Genomic DNA, 14,430 nt, shown 5'->3' with positions numbered 1-14,430 from the left:
AACCGGCCTCAAGGATAAAATCGAGCTCGTCTCGTAAAATAATTTCAATTCTAACATTTTTTTAAAAAAATTTAATCATATTAATAATCCTTGAAAATATTTATTGAAAAATATTTATCTTGGTCGTTCCCGATCTCTTTTCCCCAGCCTATTATCGAATATTCGGTAAAATCCTTCAATTTGAGATCGTGCAATTTAAACATTTAAGCATGTAAAATATATCATTTAAGCACTTAAAATCAAGTAAATGAAATAAACATGCAATTCAAATCATTTGCATGTGTGTGGTTTATGTGTATTGATTTTTCAGGCGTTACACTTGAAAACCTAGAGACACACGTGGCCAATGTTGGTGCTTCCTGGAAAATCCTTGAGTCTCATGTCGGGAAAATAACGAGGCAACTCACATCTCAATCTTCAGGCTCAATACCTAAGACTGCAGACACGAATCTAAGAGAAGTGAATGTCGTTTTCATACATAATGGGGAGATTGAAGTTTTCATACATAATGAGGAGATTGGAATGGTAGAAGGAGAGAGGAAAAGGTTGATCCCACACCCATCCGGGAAGAAGAGTCAACTCCAAGCAAAGGCATCCGAGGTAAGAAAGGTAAGAGATACGATTTGAATCAGTGCATTGATATTTCCTTACTTCCCTATCCCCACATATTTATACAGTTGAATGGTGAGTTTTAAAAAAAAAAGGTCTTGAAGTTTTCAAGAACCTAAACATTAAAATTCAGTCTGTAGATATGGAATAAGTGACACTTACCGAAGGAGGCGATGAAGAGATACAAAGAAATCTTCCACAAAAGCTGCAAGACCTCGGGGAATTCGTTGTACCATGTGCAATAGAAGGCCAAATGGTGGAAAAGGATATTTGTGATTCAGGGGCGAGCGTGAATGTAATGCCAATTTCTATTTACGAGAAATTTGTACTGAACAGGATAAAGCTTGCAGTTGTCAGATAAATCTTACAAGGTACCATTGCGTTTTGTGGAAGATTTTGAAGTCTAGATCGATAAACTAAGGCTTCCATCATATTTCATTGTCCTTGACATGGAGAACGGTCAGAATGTTCTTGTCATTATAAGAAGACCATTGTTGGCTACTGCTGGAGCCATCATTGACGTGAAGAAAAGAAGGCTAACCATGGAGGTTAAAGGTCAGATGGTGGTAATCAAGGATTCCAAGAGATCAAATCATCCACCTTGAACTGGAAGGAGAGTCAGGCTTATGACTTAAGACAAAGCACTGTGCGGGAGGCAACACACAAAATTTTACTTTTATGTACTTTTATTTTAGTTACATATTCATGTTATGTATAATTTTTAGTCACATGTTTTAACATCCTTTAGACTAATAATATTTTAATGATCAGATCTGTGTGATGAGCGGAACACCCAACGATGAATAAAATGATGATAACGACGAGTACTGACGCTCGTCGCCACAAGTATGAATTGTCCTTTTTTTTACGTACATTGAGCACAATGCATGTTTTAAGTTTGGGGGGTTTAGTTCCTGCTACTTGAATTCTTGCAATTAGTTAGTCTAATTTATACCAAAAAAAATATTAATCAATGTCTAGTAGGCCAAGTGTGGAAGAAGAATCAGTAGGTCAATGACGAAAATTCTTGTCAAAATAGTTGAGTCATGGTGCATGTGTACAAATTCTTAAAATTTCACAACCATTTATGTACTTTCGCAATGAGCATTGATACACTTGATAAGGGGAGAACATTTATTGCATGCAATGTATTACTGAATAGACGACATAATTTGAGACTTCTTGTGATTTCTATCTGATATGAAATAAATGTACAAGCACAGAAGTTATTCAAACATTAATTGAGCTTATTTGGGCCTATTTATATTGTTAAAACATATTTTTTGAAGCTCTTTGAGCCTCACAAAAAGGAGATGTGTAATTGAATTTATTCAAAAAAAAAAACCATATCATTATTTTGATGCACATGGTCGGTCTGTACAAGTTGATTAGTGAATGAAAAGTAGTCTAGAACTTGGTTTAACACTCTTCGAGGCAAAATACGGATATTTTATGACTTCGGGATGATTTTGGTGACTTTTGGATCGTTTGAGGCTTTCAAGCTTACCAATACATCATATTAATATCTACTGTCCTAGTTTGAGCCAAATTAAAAAAAAAATCGAATGGTCAATAGCCCTATTCGTACATTTTTTATTTTTACCATGGCAACTATCAAAAATTATAAGCCTATACTCCAATTTCTGCCTGCCTGAATGTGAGTGAAATGAACCTTTTAGCACTTGTAAAATGGAAAGGAAAAATACTCGTGACAGAAAAGGGGGGTAAAACAGAAAAAATTGTGAAGTAAAAGGAGGAATGTATAATGTAGAGATGGTGAACATGAGAAAAGAAAGAGACCGGAGATAAAAAAAATAATCAATTTGTTTGCGTGTGATTTATGTGTATTGATTTTTCAGGCGTTACACTTGAAAACCTAGAGACACACGTGGCCCATGTTGGTGCTTCCTGGAAAATCCTTGAGTCTCATGTTGGGAAAATAACGAGGCAACTCACATCTCAATCTTCAGGCTCAATACCTAAGACTGCTGACACGAATCTAAGAGAAGTGAATGTCGTTTTCATACATAATGGGGAGATTTGAAGTTTTCATATATAATGAGGAGATTGGAATGGTAGAAGGAGAGAGAAAAAGGTTGATCCCACACCCATCCAGGAAGAAGAGTCAACTCCAAGCAAAAGCATCCGAGGTAAGAAAGGTAAGATATACGATTTGAATCAGTGCATTGATATTTCTTACTTCCCTATCCCCACATATTTATACAGTTGAATGGTGAGTTTTAAAAAAAAGGTCTTGAAGTTTTCAAGAACCTACACATTAAAATTCATTTTGCAGATATAGAATAAGTGACACTTACCGAAGGAGGCGATGAAGAGATACAAAGAAATCTTCCACAAAAGCTGCAAGACCTCGGGGAATTCGCTGTACCATGTGCAATAGAAGGCCAAATGGTGGAAAAGGATATTTGTGATTCAGGGACGAGCGTGAATGTAATGCCAAGTTCTATTTACGAGAAATTTGTACTGAACAGGATAAAGCTTGCAGTTGTCAGATAAATCTTTCAAGGTACCATTGCGTTTTGTGGAAGATTTTGAAGTCTAGATCGATAAACTAAGGCTTCCATCATATTTCATTGTCCTTGACATGGAGAACGGTCAGAATGTTCTTGTCATTCTAAGACGACCATTGTTGGCTACTGCTGGAGCCATCATTGACGTGAAGAAAAGAAGTCTAACCATGGAGGTTAAAGGTCAGATGGTAGTAATCAAGGAATCCAAGAGATCAAATCATCCACCTTGAACTGGAAGGAGAGTCAGGTTTATGACTTAAAACAAAGCACTGTGTTGGAGGCAACACACAAAATTTTACTTTTATGTACTTTTATTTTAGTTGCATATTCATGTTATGTATAATTTTTAGTCACATGTTTTAACATCCTTTAGACTAATAATATTTTAATGAGCAAATATGTGTGTTGAGCGGAACACCCAACGATGAATAAAATGATGATAACGATGAGTACCGACGCTCGTCGCCACAAGTATGAATTGTCCTTTTTTTTTACATACATTGAGGATAATGCATGTTTTAAGTTTGGGGGGGTTTAGTTCCGGCTACTTGTATTCTTGCAATCAGTTAGTCTAATTTATACCAAAAAAAATATTAATCAATGTCTAGTTAGGCCAATTGTGGAAGAAGAATAAGTAGGTCAATGACGAAAATTCTTGTCAAAATAGTTGAGTCATGGTGCATGTGTACAAATTCTTAAAATTTCACAACCATTTATGTACTTTCGCCATGAGCATTGATACACTTGATAAGGGGAGAACATTTATTGCATGCAATGTATGACTGAATAGACGAAATAATTTTGAGACTTCTTGTGATTTCTATCTGATATGAAATAAATGTACAAACACATAAGTTATTCAAACATTAATTGAGCTTATTTGGGCCTATTTATATTGTTAAAACATATTTTTTTAAGCTCTTTGAGCCTCACAAAAAGGGGATGTGTAATTGAATTTATTCAAAAAAAGAAACCATATCATTATTTTGATGCACATGGTCGGTCTGTACAAGTTGATTAGTGAATGAAAAGTAGTCTAGAACTTGGTTTAACACTCTTCGAGACAAAATACGAATATTTTACGACTTCGGGATGATTTTGGTGACTTTTGGATCGTTTGAGGCTTTCAAGCTTACCAATACATCATATTAATCTCTAGTGTCCTAGTTTGAGCCAAATTTTTTTTTTAAAAAAAATCGAATGGTCAATAGCCCCTGTTCGTACATTTTTATTTTTCCCATGTCAACTATCAAAAATTATAAGCCTATACTCTAATTTCTGCCTGCCCGAATGTGAGAGAAATGAACCTTTTAGCAATTGTAAAATGGAAAGGAAAAATACTCGTGACAGAAAAGGGGAGTAAAACAGAAAAAATTGTGAATAAAAGGAGGAATGTATAATGTAGAGATGGTGAACATGAGAAAAGAAAGAGACAGGAGAAAAAAAAACAATTAAAGGTGTAATATGAAAGATGGAGGAATTGTTGAAAAAAAAAAATTTAAAAATTATTTGTTTGTTTTTCATTATCTTTGATTTCCATACATGCATTGAAGCCGTGAGCCGTAGCCTAATGATATAAGCTTACAAGACCTATTAACCGAGTCACATATATTCAATATACTAGTGGAAAAGAGTCGTTAAAGTTAAGCCTATGGACACTTCAAAAGCACTATCAACGAATATGAAATTTGACCATTTACACAAACACATCTCATGACATCATGTTACACTTTTGTATGAATCTCCTTAATATCTTTTGAACCAAATGTTTAACCAAAAGTCCTGGTGATCAGTGTGGGTAGATAATTATTTCCATAGATGATAGTTTGAAACTTGAGCTAAATATGCTATGTTTCTATGAGTTAAAATAGAAGCTTAAATCTATCGATATGTTGGGTTGGGTAGATGAAATACGACTCGTGATACCGTCTCACACAAGTTTTTGTCAAACCAAGAGTAAACCAAAAAGTGTTAACCTTTATATTTTAAAAATAGGATAACCCCATATGAAAATTCTGCATCGGTATTTAAAATATTGCCACAAGATAAGAGATTGAAGATGAAAATTAATTAATTAAAAAACATCAAAATATGCCACATTTCTCCGTTTACATTGGAAATAAAATTAATATATTATATTTTATAATAAAACATATCATAAGCTAAAAATTCGGTTTATGGTCAAATTATTACTTTCTTTCTAATTTAATATTATTTTTATTTTCATTAATTTATTTATAATTTTTTAAATCGAAAATTGTGAAAACAACATTAGTATCACACGCATCTTTTGGGATACATATAACTTGAATAATAAAGTCGTCGGACCTAATACAAATGTTGTCAAACTTGCATATACAAGTTTTATATATTGATCATTGACCTCAAGCCCTCATGCATGCCTAATTAGAAATCTGGGCCAAATATAACGAAATCGAATCGAATGTGAAGAAATTTTAATCTTTGAATTTGACTCGAATTATATATATTTGAATTGTACTTGAAGCTTGCATTGTTAAGTTTTTTTTTACTCAAACTGGGATTGAATTATAACTCAAGTTCAAGATTGGTTAGAAAGATACAAACATGTTTGAAGCTTTCGATGATTTTGATTCAATTTCGGCTAAAAAAATGTTCGAATTCGGTCCAAACTCCATAATTTCAAAACAAATCAAATATATTTTCAATCGACTCAAAAAACTCGCGAACTAGTTCAGTTCATTTATACACATGTACTTACAAATCATAGGAATAGTAGTTGATCAATGTGGTTAGGTTACAAGGTTATAAAATTTAGTCAAGATAATCATTTGATTTCTTCATTCTGTTCGTTCAAATGTATAGTTTATTGGCGTATTTTCGAACTGTTATGTCAAAATCAATTGGTATGAATCTTATGCCTAACATAACCTACGTAAAATATTGTGTCATCCCATATGTCTAGCGTGGTTTACAAAATATTACGCACCGAAATCTGACAATTGTAGGTTCTCATGTCATAAAAAAAAGGTGTCAGTCAATCCTGAACAACAATTTCGGGTGTGGTTAGGACTCAAACTTCTTTCCGACTCCTTTCGCTCGAATTTGGTATCGAAAAAAATCGAAATATGATGCAAATTTTAGAGCACTTTTAATTTTATGCTGTAATTAATATGCGCCTTTTAAGGAACAAACAATGGCCCGATAAACACATAAATGTAATTCAATATCTGACCCGTTTGCCTTTAATTTAGACCCACTAAACTCTACAGACCCAAGAAATTATCATTCTACCTATGTCTGGTAATGGTTCCACAACTTATTAATTATATATATATATATTATCTATATCTATATTAAATATCCGAGATTGCTGAAAACTTTTCAATGACTATTAATTTCACGTGTTTTGAAATCTTGAGCACACATATATCTAGAAAACACGCGTTAAGACAAGTGTATATGTGTGCTCAATATTCGAAAACATGTGGATGTTATGTTCAAGATTAGAAAATACTAGGATTAATAGCTCAATTTTTTCTTGTATAACTTTTAGCAATCTCGTGATTTGACAGAGCTATATACAATTAATATATAAAATTATTTTATTATGTATATATATATATAAGTCGATATTGATAGAAGGAAAACATTTTCGTTCTATAATAAAAAATTTAGCTACTTAATTTTTACAATTGTTATTATCAATATACAGTTTTGACAATATCAACAACCAGTGATGGAACCAAAGGGGGCGGGAGGGTGCGACTGGCTCTTCTCAATTTTTTTAAATTTAATTTATTAGGGACTTAAAATAATTATATTTTTTCATTTACCCTTAATATTTGCTTTGCTCTCTTAAATTTTTATTAAAATTTTGCCTCCGTCTACTTCTATTTTCTGGCTCCGTCCCTGTCTAGAACTAGGCTATGATTTTACAACCAGCTCATTTATTGTTACAAAAATAGTTTGCTTAAATTATTAGCAAAGTTCCAGTTATTAAACATAATTAATATCGGAAATTTTGTATTATCATCAATTGACCCACTTTTAAATAGGTGCATGCTCTCTATAAATATTTTATACAATTCATTATTATGTTTAAATATGATAATTCAAGTGATGTCATATAAATACAGAGTATGTCTAATGTGAGACACACTCTATATTCGGGACCGTTTCATACTTGTAGAGGAAAGTAACAATTTTCATAGACCAGTTCAGGTTAGATATTCGTCTCACGAGTGAACCAAGCTTGAAGTCTTGTATTTTGAGTTTGATAATGTTTTATGTCAATTTCTTTAATCGTCTCGACTAGACTCAAATTTTTTAAAGTTGGAAATTTTTTTATCGTATTTTTAATGATGTAGTAACATAAACTTTTTATGAATGAAAAAAAAGTAGGTTTTTTGTCAGACGGTATTATAAATTTATATACGTGAGACAGATCGACCAATATATATTTACTATAAAAAATAATATTTTTGACATAAAAATAAATTTTTTCATGAGTTAAATGACGTCTATATTTGTCTCCTATCATAAAATAATTATAAATTTTATAATAAAAAATTTATAAATATCATTGTACATATTTTCATCTATTAACTAAAAACAGAGAGCCAAGATGAGAGAGGCTTGTGTTCTCGAACTATATATAGAAAGATAACGATAAATTCATAAACATCAATGTTAGGGTTCTAAATTGGTCACTGGATTTGGGTTTTTTATTTGTCACATAGATACTTCCGCTGATCGCTTCTTTTCCCAATTCCGGTGCAGTTAGAGTGGAAGAAGGGAAAAAGACTCGAGCCTTATAGCTCCTTTAAGCTCTGTTCTCATCAAGTTGTGCGACAGGTATGATAAATTGGTTATTTTGATATTAATTATCTTTCCAAGTATTTTTCTTTTATGAACACTATTCAATATGTTGTCGTTCGACGGTTTTTGTTTTCCAGTGTTCTTGAGTACAATAAATGGGGTGGCATCGAAGTTTTTGAACTTATTGTGGGCAATCTTGTAGTGTTTCAGTCATGAATTGTGGATGTGTAGTTTGGGTTTAGTGGTCATGAGTTTGATGTTATTTTGAGATTCTTGAAGTGTAATCAAGGAACGCTTGTTTTTATGTCTTAGGCTACATCCACGCCTGTTTACACTGTAGCTTTCGGGGTATCTTTTTATGGATATATATGATATGGGGGGATTTAACTTCTGCCCTTATTTTTTGCATTTATCAGCATTATCTTTGGTATTGCTGTTATGGGATATTGTGCAAAGAGAATTTTGTCTTTTTTTCTTATCATGTTACTAGAGGCCTTTTTATATTGGAAATCAGGAAGGAATGGATTTCAACACTGGTTACCCTTTTTGTGTATTTATTAATTTCGATTGTTGTTTCAGGTCCTGTAATGGCGAACAAGTTTAATTCAGGGGACAGTAGGACTAGGAGTTCCATGTCTATTTTTATAGTTGCTGGTCTTTGTGGTTTCTTCTTCTTACTTGGAACATGGCAGAGGAGCGGGTTTGGGAAGGGAGATAGGATTGCGATTGAGATGACCACAAGTGGAGCGAACTGTAATATTTTGCCGAAACTTAATTTTGAAACCCACCATTCTGGTCAAGCTGGGATAATTGATGATTCTGATCTAAAATCGAACGTGTATAAGCCATGCCATCGTCGCTACACGGATTACACACCATGCCAAGATCAAAGACGAGCGATGACTTTTTCGAGGAAGAATATGTTGTACCGTGAAAGACATTGTCCTTCAGTGAAGCTGCGTTGCCTTATTCCAGCGCCTAACGGATACGTAACCCCGTTTCCATGGCCAAAGAGTCGTGATTTCGTTCCCTATGCCAATGCTCCATATAAGAGCTTGACAGTGGAGAAGGCTATTCAAAACTGGATCCAGTATGAGGGCAATGTGTTTAAGTTTCCTGGCGGAGGAACACAATTTCCGCAGGGGGCTGATAAGTACATCGATCAGCTTGCATCAGTCATACCCATCCAAAATGGAACTGTTAGGACTGCATTGGACACTGGATGTGGGGTATAGTGCTATGTCTGTTTGGAAATTACGTATGCATTTCTTATCTAGGTTAGAAACCACTTATCTCAAATATGGTCTAAAAATAATTTTATGCATCAATAAGCCCGCTCACTTGTAAGTTCGAGACTGTAGGGTATATGGCCATCTCCGAAATTAATATCGAGGGAGTATATGTGTATGTCGGTTAGTCTTTTTGCAGTGGATGCCAACTTATAAGCTATCAGATATACTGTCATGAAATATGTAGGCTTTTGGGTATGACAAGCATTAAACGACCTCCGGAGTCCGGACTTTAATACAATGCTTGAAACATTTGTACAGAACTGGATCTTACAGGAGGCTGGCTAATATTATTTTTACATAAAAATCTATTTGTGTTGCACATTAAGATAGTTTCCCAAGTGCATTAATTTATAAACAATTTTATTGCTAGGTAGCAAGTTGGGGCGCTTATCTATGGAATAGAAATGTCATAACGATGTCGTTTGCACCAAGAGATTCACACCAAGCCCAGGTTCAATTTGCTCTTGAAAGGGGTGTACCTGCAGTCATTGGGGTTCTTGGAACGATAAAAATGCCATATCCCGCTAGGGCGTTTGACATGGCTCATTGCTCTCGTTGTCTTATACCATGGGGCGTAAATGGTGAGAACCACATGTTTTATGATACATTTCATTGTACAAGATGGAAATGGAACCTGTGTATAAAATGCGTTGACAAATGCCACTTGAGATTAGAATGTGATAAAATTCGCCAACAGTTTTTAAGATTACATTTTCTATCATCTTTAACCTGAGTTCGTGCCTTTGTAACTTGGTTCACTTTCTATGTAGATGGCCTATATATGAAAGAAGTTGATCGTGTGCTTAGACATGGTGGCTACTGGGTTCTTTCAGGCCCTCCAATCAACTGGAATACTAACTATAAAGCCTGGCAACGTCCAAAGGAAGAACTCCAAGAAGAACAAAGAAAGATTGAGGAAATAGCTAAACTTCTCTGCTGGGAAAAGAAGTCTGAGGACGGTGAAATTGCAATATGGCAGAAGAGAATGGATGCCGATTCTTGTCGTGCTACACAAGAAAATGCGGGAGTAACTTTCTGTAAATCTGAAGACTCCAACGATGTCTGGTATAAGAAAATGGAGCCATGTGTTACTCCATATAACAGTGCTAAAACTGATGAAGTTCCTACTGGTGATCTCAAACCATTTCCAGAGAGGCTTCATGCCGTTCCACCCAGAATTGCCAGTGGATCAGTTTCCGGAGTCTCTGTTGAGGCATACCTGGAGGACAGCAAGAAATGGAAGAAGCATGTCAATGCCTATAGAAAGATTATAAAAGTTATCGACACTGGGAGATACCGTAACATTATGGATATGAATGCTGGCTTTGGAGGTTTTGCCGCTGCACTTCAGTCTCCTAAGTTGTGGGTAATGAATGTTGGACCTACTGTTGCCGAGAATAGTGACCTTGGCATTGTTTATGAACGGGGATTGATTGGCATCTACCATGACTGGTATGCTTCTATATCTTTCTTCTTTCCCAGAATCATACATGTAATGACTTTCTCTTTAATTTTCGCTCCTCATTCTTTATTTCTTCTAAGCACGATGAGATAAAAACACATTTTCTTCTAGTTGAATGCCTGAAGGAAATTTTTTTGATAACACTAAAATTGCGTAATTTTTCTATAAAAATCTGATTAGTTTGACCTTGAAAACAGATGTTTGGTTTGCTAAATTTAATTTTCTTATCCAGGTGTGAAGCTTTCTCTACATATCCAAGAACATATGACCTCATCCATGCTAATGGTGTTTTTAGCTTGTACAAGGACAAGTGAGTATCCAACTATCAGGTGTCCCTGTATGTTTTTTAAAACCATGAAAAAAAGCCTGGATTATTTTTAAATTTTCAATTAAACAGGTGTGAGTTTGAAGATATATTGCTAGAGATGGACCGAATTTTACGTCCTGAAGGTGCGGTTATATTACGAGATGAAGTTGATGTACTAGTCAAGGTGAAGAAGATGATTGGAAATATGAGATGGGATTTCAAGATGATGGATCACGAGGATGGTCCCCTTGTTCCAGAAAAAATACTCATTGCTGTTAAACAATATTGCGGCAATTCCACATCTACACAATAAGAGCCAGTTGAGTCATTATTTGCAGAAATTGACACGATTAGTTCCAAGCGTGTGATGCTTTGATTTCTTGTACAAAATCAATGGAAATATTCGCTCCTCCTTCATTTTACTGGGCGAAATTTTCGCTTCAGAATGGGACGGGGTACTTCTAGTTGGACGTAGATTAGCATGTTTAACCATGAATGAATCGTTCTGTATGTTGTATTTGGTCGAGCTCTTGTAATATTAGTACTATTTATTGCTCTTTCTGAGCCCATTTCTCCTAATCACCTCCTGAATTTGTCGTTCTAGCTGCAGTTAGTTTCTTGTAGTTCTTGTGGAACGAATCATGCACAGTAACAATATTCCATACTGAGTTTGAACTTGAATTTGATCGAGTGAGCTCAAAAAACTCAAAAGTTCGATCCTTTCGAACCATAGCCATGATACCCTATTCTGTATCCTTTCAGAATCCAAGAAACCATAGCCATGATACCCTGTTTTGTAACCTTTTAGAATCCAAGAAAACCTCATTCATGCTGTTGATCTGGTGCAATCTGCTGTTCCTGCAAGGACAAACAAGAAGAAAACATAGGACCAAAATGGTATTCATTTCCGGGTTCAAAAATATTATTGTGGAGATCACATGTGATCCTCGGTACCAATATTGTCTAAATCTTTAGGCATTAACCTCAATCATAATATAGCCTAGCTAGCATTAGCAGTTGGGCTTCTATGTTTTTGTGTTTTATTGGGCACCATGCATTTAAACGGATGAACGGAACAGAACGGAACGGGGGATATTTCACCTACAAGAGTGAAAAGCCTGAGTGACAATTTACTAAATCGAATAAAAAAATTACAACAAAAATACTTATTATTTGAGTAGATTGAATGATCATATATATCATATTATCTCTACTTTATAAATTAAGAGAACCATAATATATCAAAATTCTTTCCCAAAATACACTTTCTCCATACTGTTATTATTATTATTATTATTATTATTATGAGAAGAATAAAGTAAAACTCAAACATAACTTCAAAGTATTAAGCTTTCAATAATTATATTACTTAAATAAATAATTTATTTAATTATTTAAAATATTATTAAAATCATCTTTAAAATTCTTAATTTTAACAATCTATTATATGCATTCAATGCGCAGTTGATTCTGTATATATTATGTTATAAAGCCTGAATTCCTTATACTAATTACTTTTTGTCTTTGGAAAACATACAAGATAATTCTTTCCCAAAATACTTCTTTTTCCAAAATACTTTTCATTTTTTTTAGGGAAAAAAAAACATCAAATTAAAAATTCAAAGATGATCTCCAACCGTATCGGATTGATGAAAAGTGTGAAAATACACTTAATTTGTTGATAAGTGAAAAAATTGGCGACAAAAGGCATGAGAAAATGGACTCACTCTCCCTTATTGGGCAGGATTGAATATGTAACATGCGAGACACAATCAAGTGCATTTACCACAACCAAATTAAGCACATTAAATTTTTGTGTTCTTCAATTTTTTTCGTCTAGTCCTTAAGATTTAGTGTCTGTTATCTTATCAAAAGCTCTAGGCAGGTGTAACTTTAATATTTTAAATCATAAATCAACCTAACACCATGTTTTGATCACTCTCCTAGTATGTATCATTATTTTTTGCCCACAAGTTTATTACAACCACTCGATTTCGAAACGCGAGTCATATTGTATCGACTACTACACTGTTAAAATACCTGATTGAGCTCGATCTTTTGGTGTGGTCCATCACCTCCATGTTCTCGGATTGTGAGTCCACGTCTGGTAGAGCATAGTCTCACCTTAGTCTCTTTTGGTATATGATGAAGCAAAAGTATTTGATTGTTCAATTTAACTGAGTTTACATCTCTATAGCACCACCAATCAAATAAGATATATGTAAAAATATTAGGAAAACTATATTTTTGGTCCTATAATTTTGCCGTTTTGTGATTTTGGTCATAATGTTATCAAATTTCAAATTTAGTCGTCCTACATCTTCTGATTCTTTTGATATTTTAGTCATTTTTCATTGAGAGTACTGATGTGACACTTACTACTTACTTCAGCATCAGCAATTATTCAATTGATGTCATATCAGTGTTATATCGGAAAAGTGACTAAACTTGCCAAAGACAAAGACATCAGACAAAAAATGAAATTTAATAACATAAAGGATAAAAATTGAAAAGAAACAAATATACGAGAGCAAAAAACAATTTTCCCTAAATATTATCTCAAACGCTTAATGGGTAATTTTTATTTTTCTTAAAATATACATCATATATAATGATTATTTAAAATAAGCAGAATTATCGCTCGATAGTAGAATGATCACCTTCCTAATATAAATTAAAAAATTTCCTATAAATGAAGATATTTTTCTAACTTATTATGATAAGATAAAGTTTAGACATCATATTTGAAGGTTTTTATTAAGATGGCGAGTTTCAAGTATTCTAAGACGAATCCGTGGTTCTGCCACTGATTAGCATGTAAAATCAAGTGTATATTTATCTAATAATAATTATGCATGTGTATCTTTATCTCATAAGTTCTTGCTTTAAAGTTTTTGCATTAAATATGTTTTTTAACAAAAAATATATTAATATGTATGAGAAGATATGAAAAAGGAATAAAATGGTATTTTGGGGAAGGAATATAAATAAATGATAATTTAAATTAAATTAATTTTTGCGGGTGAGAATTTATTAACAAACTATGGAAAGAAATCAATTGCTAACTTATTATAGAGGAACAAAATTATATTTTTAGTCTATGCTATCAGTAGGGGCTTAGAACAATCGAATCGAATTAAGTTGAGTACGAATTTTTTTAAGGACTCGAATTAGATATATTCAAGATCCATTCAGAGTTTGAATAGTTTAATTTTTTTTTTCTCGGATTCACTTTGAATTAAAAGCACGAAAAATTCAACATTCTTGCGGGGGTTCTTTGAGCTATTGCTTGAATATTAATACTCGAACTCTCGAAATATTTTATTATAATAATAAAATATTAAAGCTCGCGAGTGGATTGTAATATTGTTGGGTTTAGAAACTCTAAAAATCTTGATTTTGATGATAACAAAAATTTTTATTGTGTTT

General features: G+C 33.5%; 1 protein-coding gene across 1 annotated transcript; it reads left to right on the top strand.

The window, feature by feature from the left end:
* Positions 1–7,736: 7,736 nt before the first annotated feature.
* Positions 7,737–11,682, top strand: LOC140819439 (probable methyltransferase PMT2). Its single transcript, XM_073179531.1, has 6 exons — positions 7,737–7,976; positions 8,520–9,169; positions 9,603–9,813; positions 10,003–10,684; positions 10,927–11,004; positions 11,092–11,682. The coding sequence occupies exons 2-6, from the start codon at positions 8,528–8,530 to the stop codon at positions 11,312–11,314; spliced, it is 1,836 nt and encodes a 611-aa protein (XP_073035632.1). The 5' UTR covers positions 7,737–7,976; positions 8,520–8,527; the 3' UTR covers positions 11,315–11,682.
* Positions 11,683–14,430: the final 2,748 nt, after the last annotated feature.

The sequence above is a fragment of the Primulina eburnea genome, chromosome 18 (genome assembly GCF_022965805.1).
Source record: "Primulina eburnea isolate SZY01 chromosome 18, ASM2296580v1, whole genome shotgun sequence".
Taxonomy (NCBI): Eukaryota; Viridiplantae; Streptophyta; class Magnoliopsida; order Lamiales; family Gesneriaceae; genus Primulina; species Primulina eburnea.
Note: the sequence above shows the minus strand (reverse complement) of the source record. Positions and strands in the feature narration are given on the sequence as shown.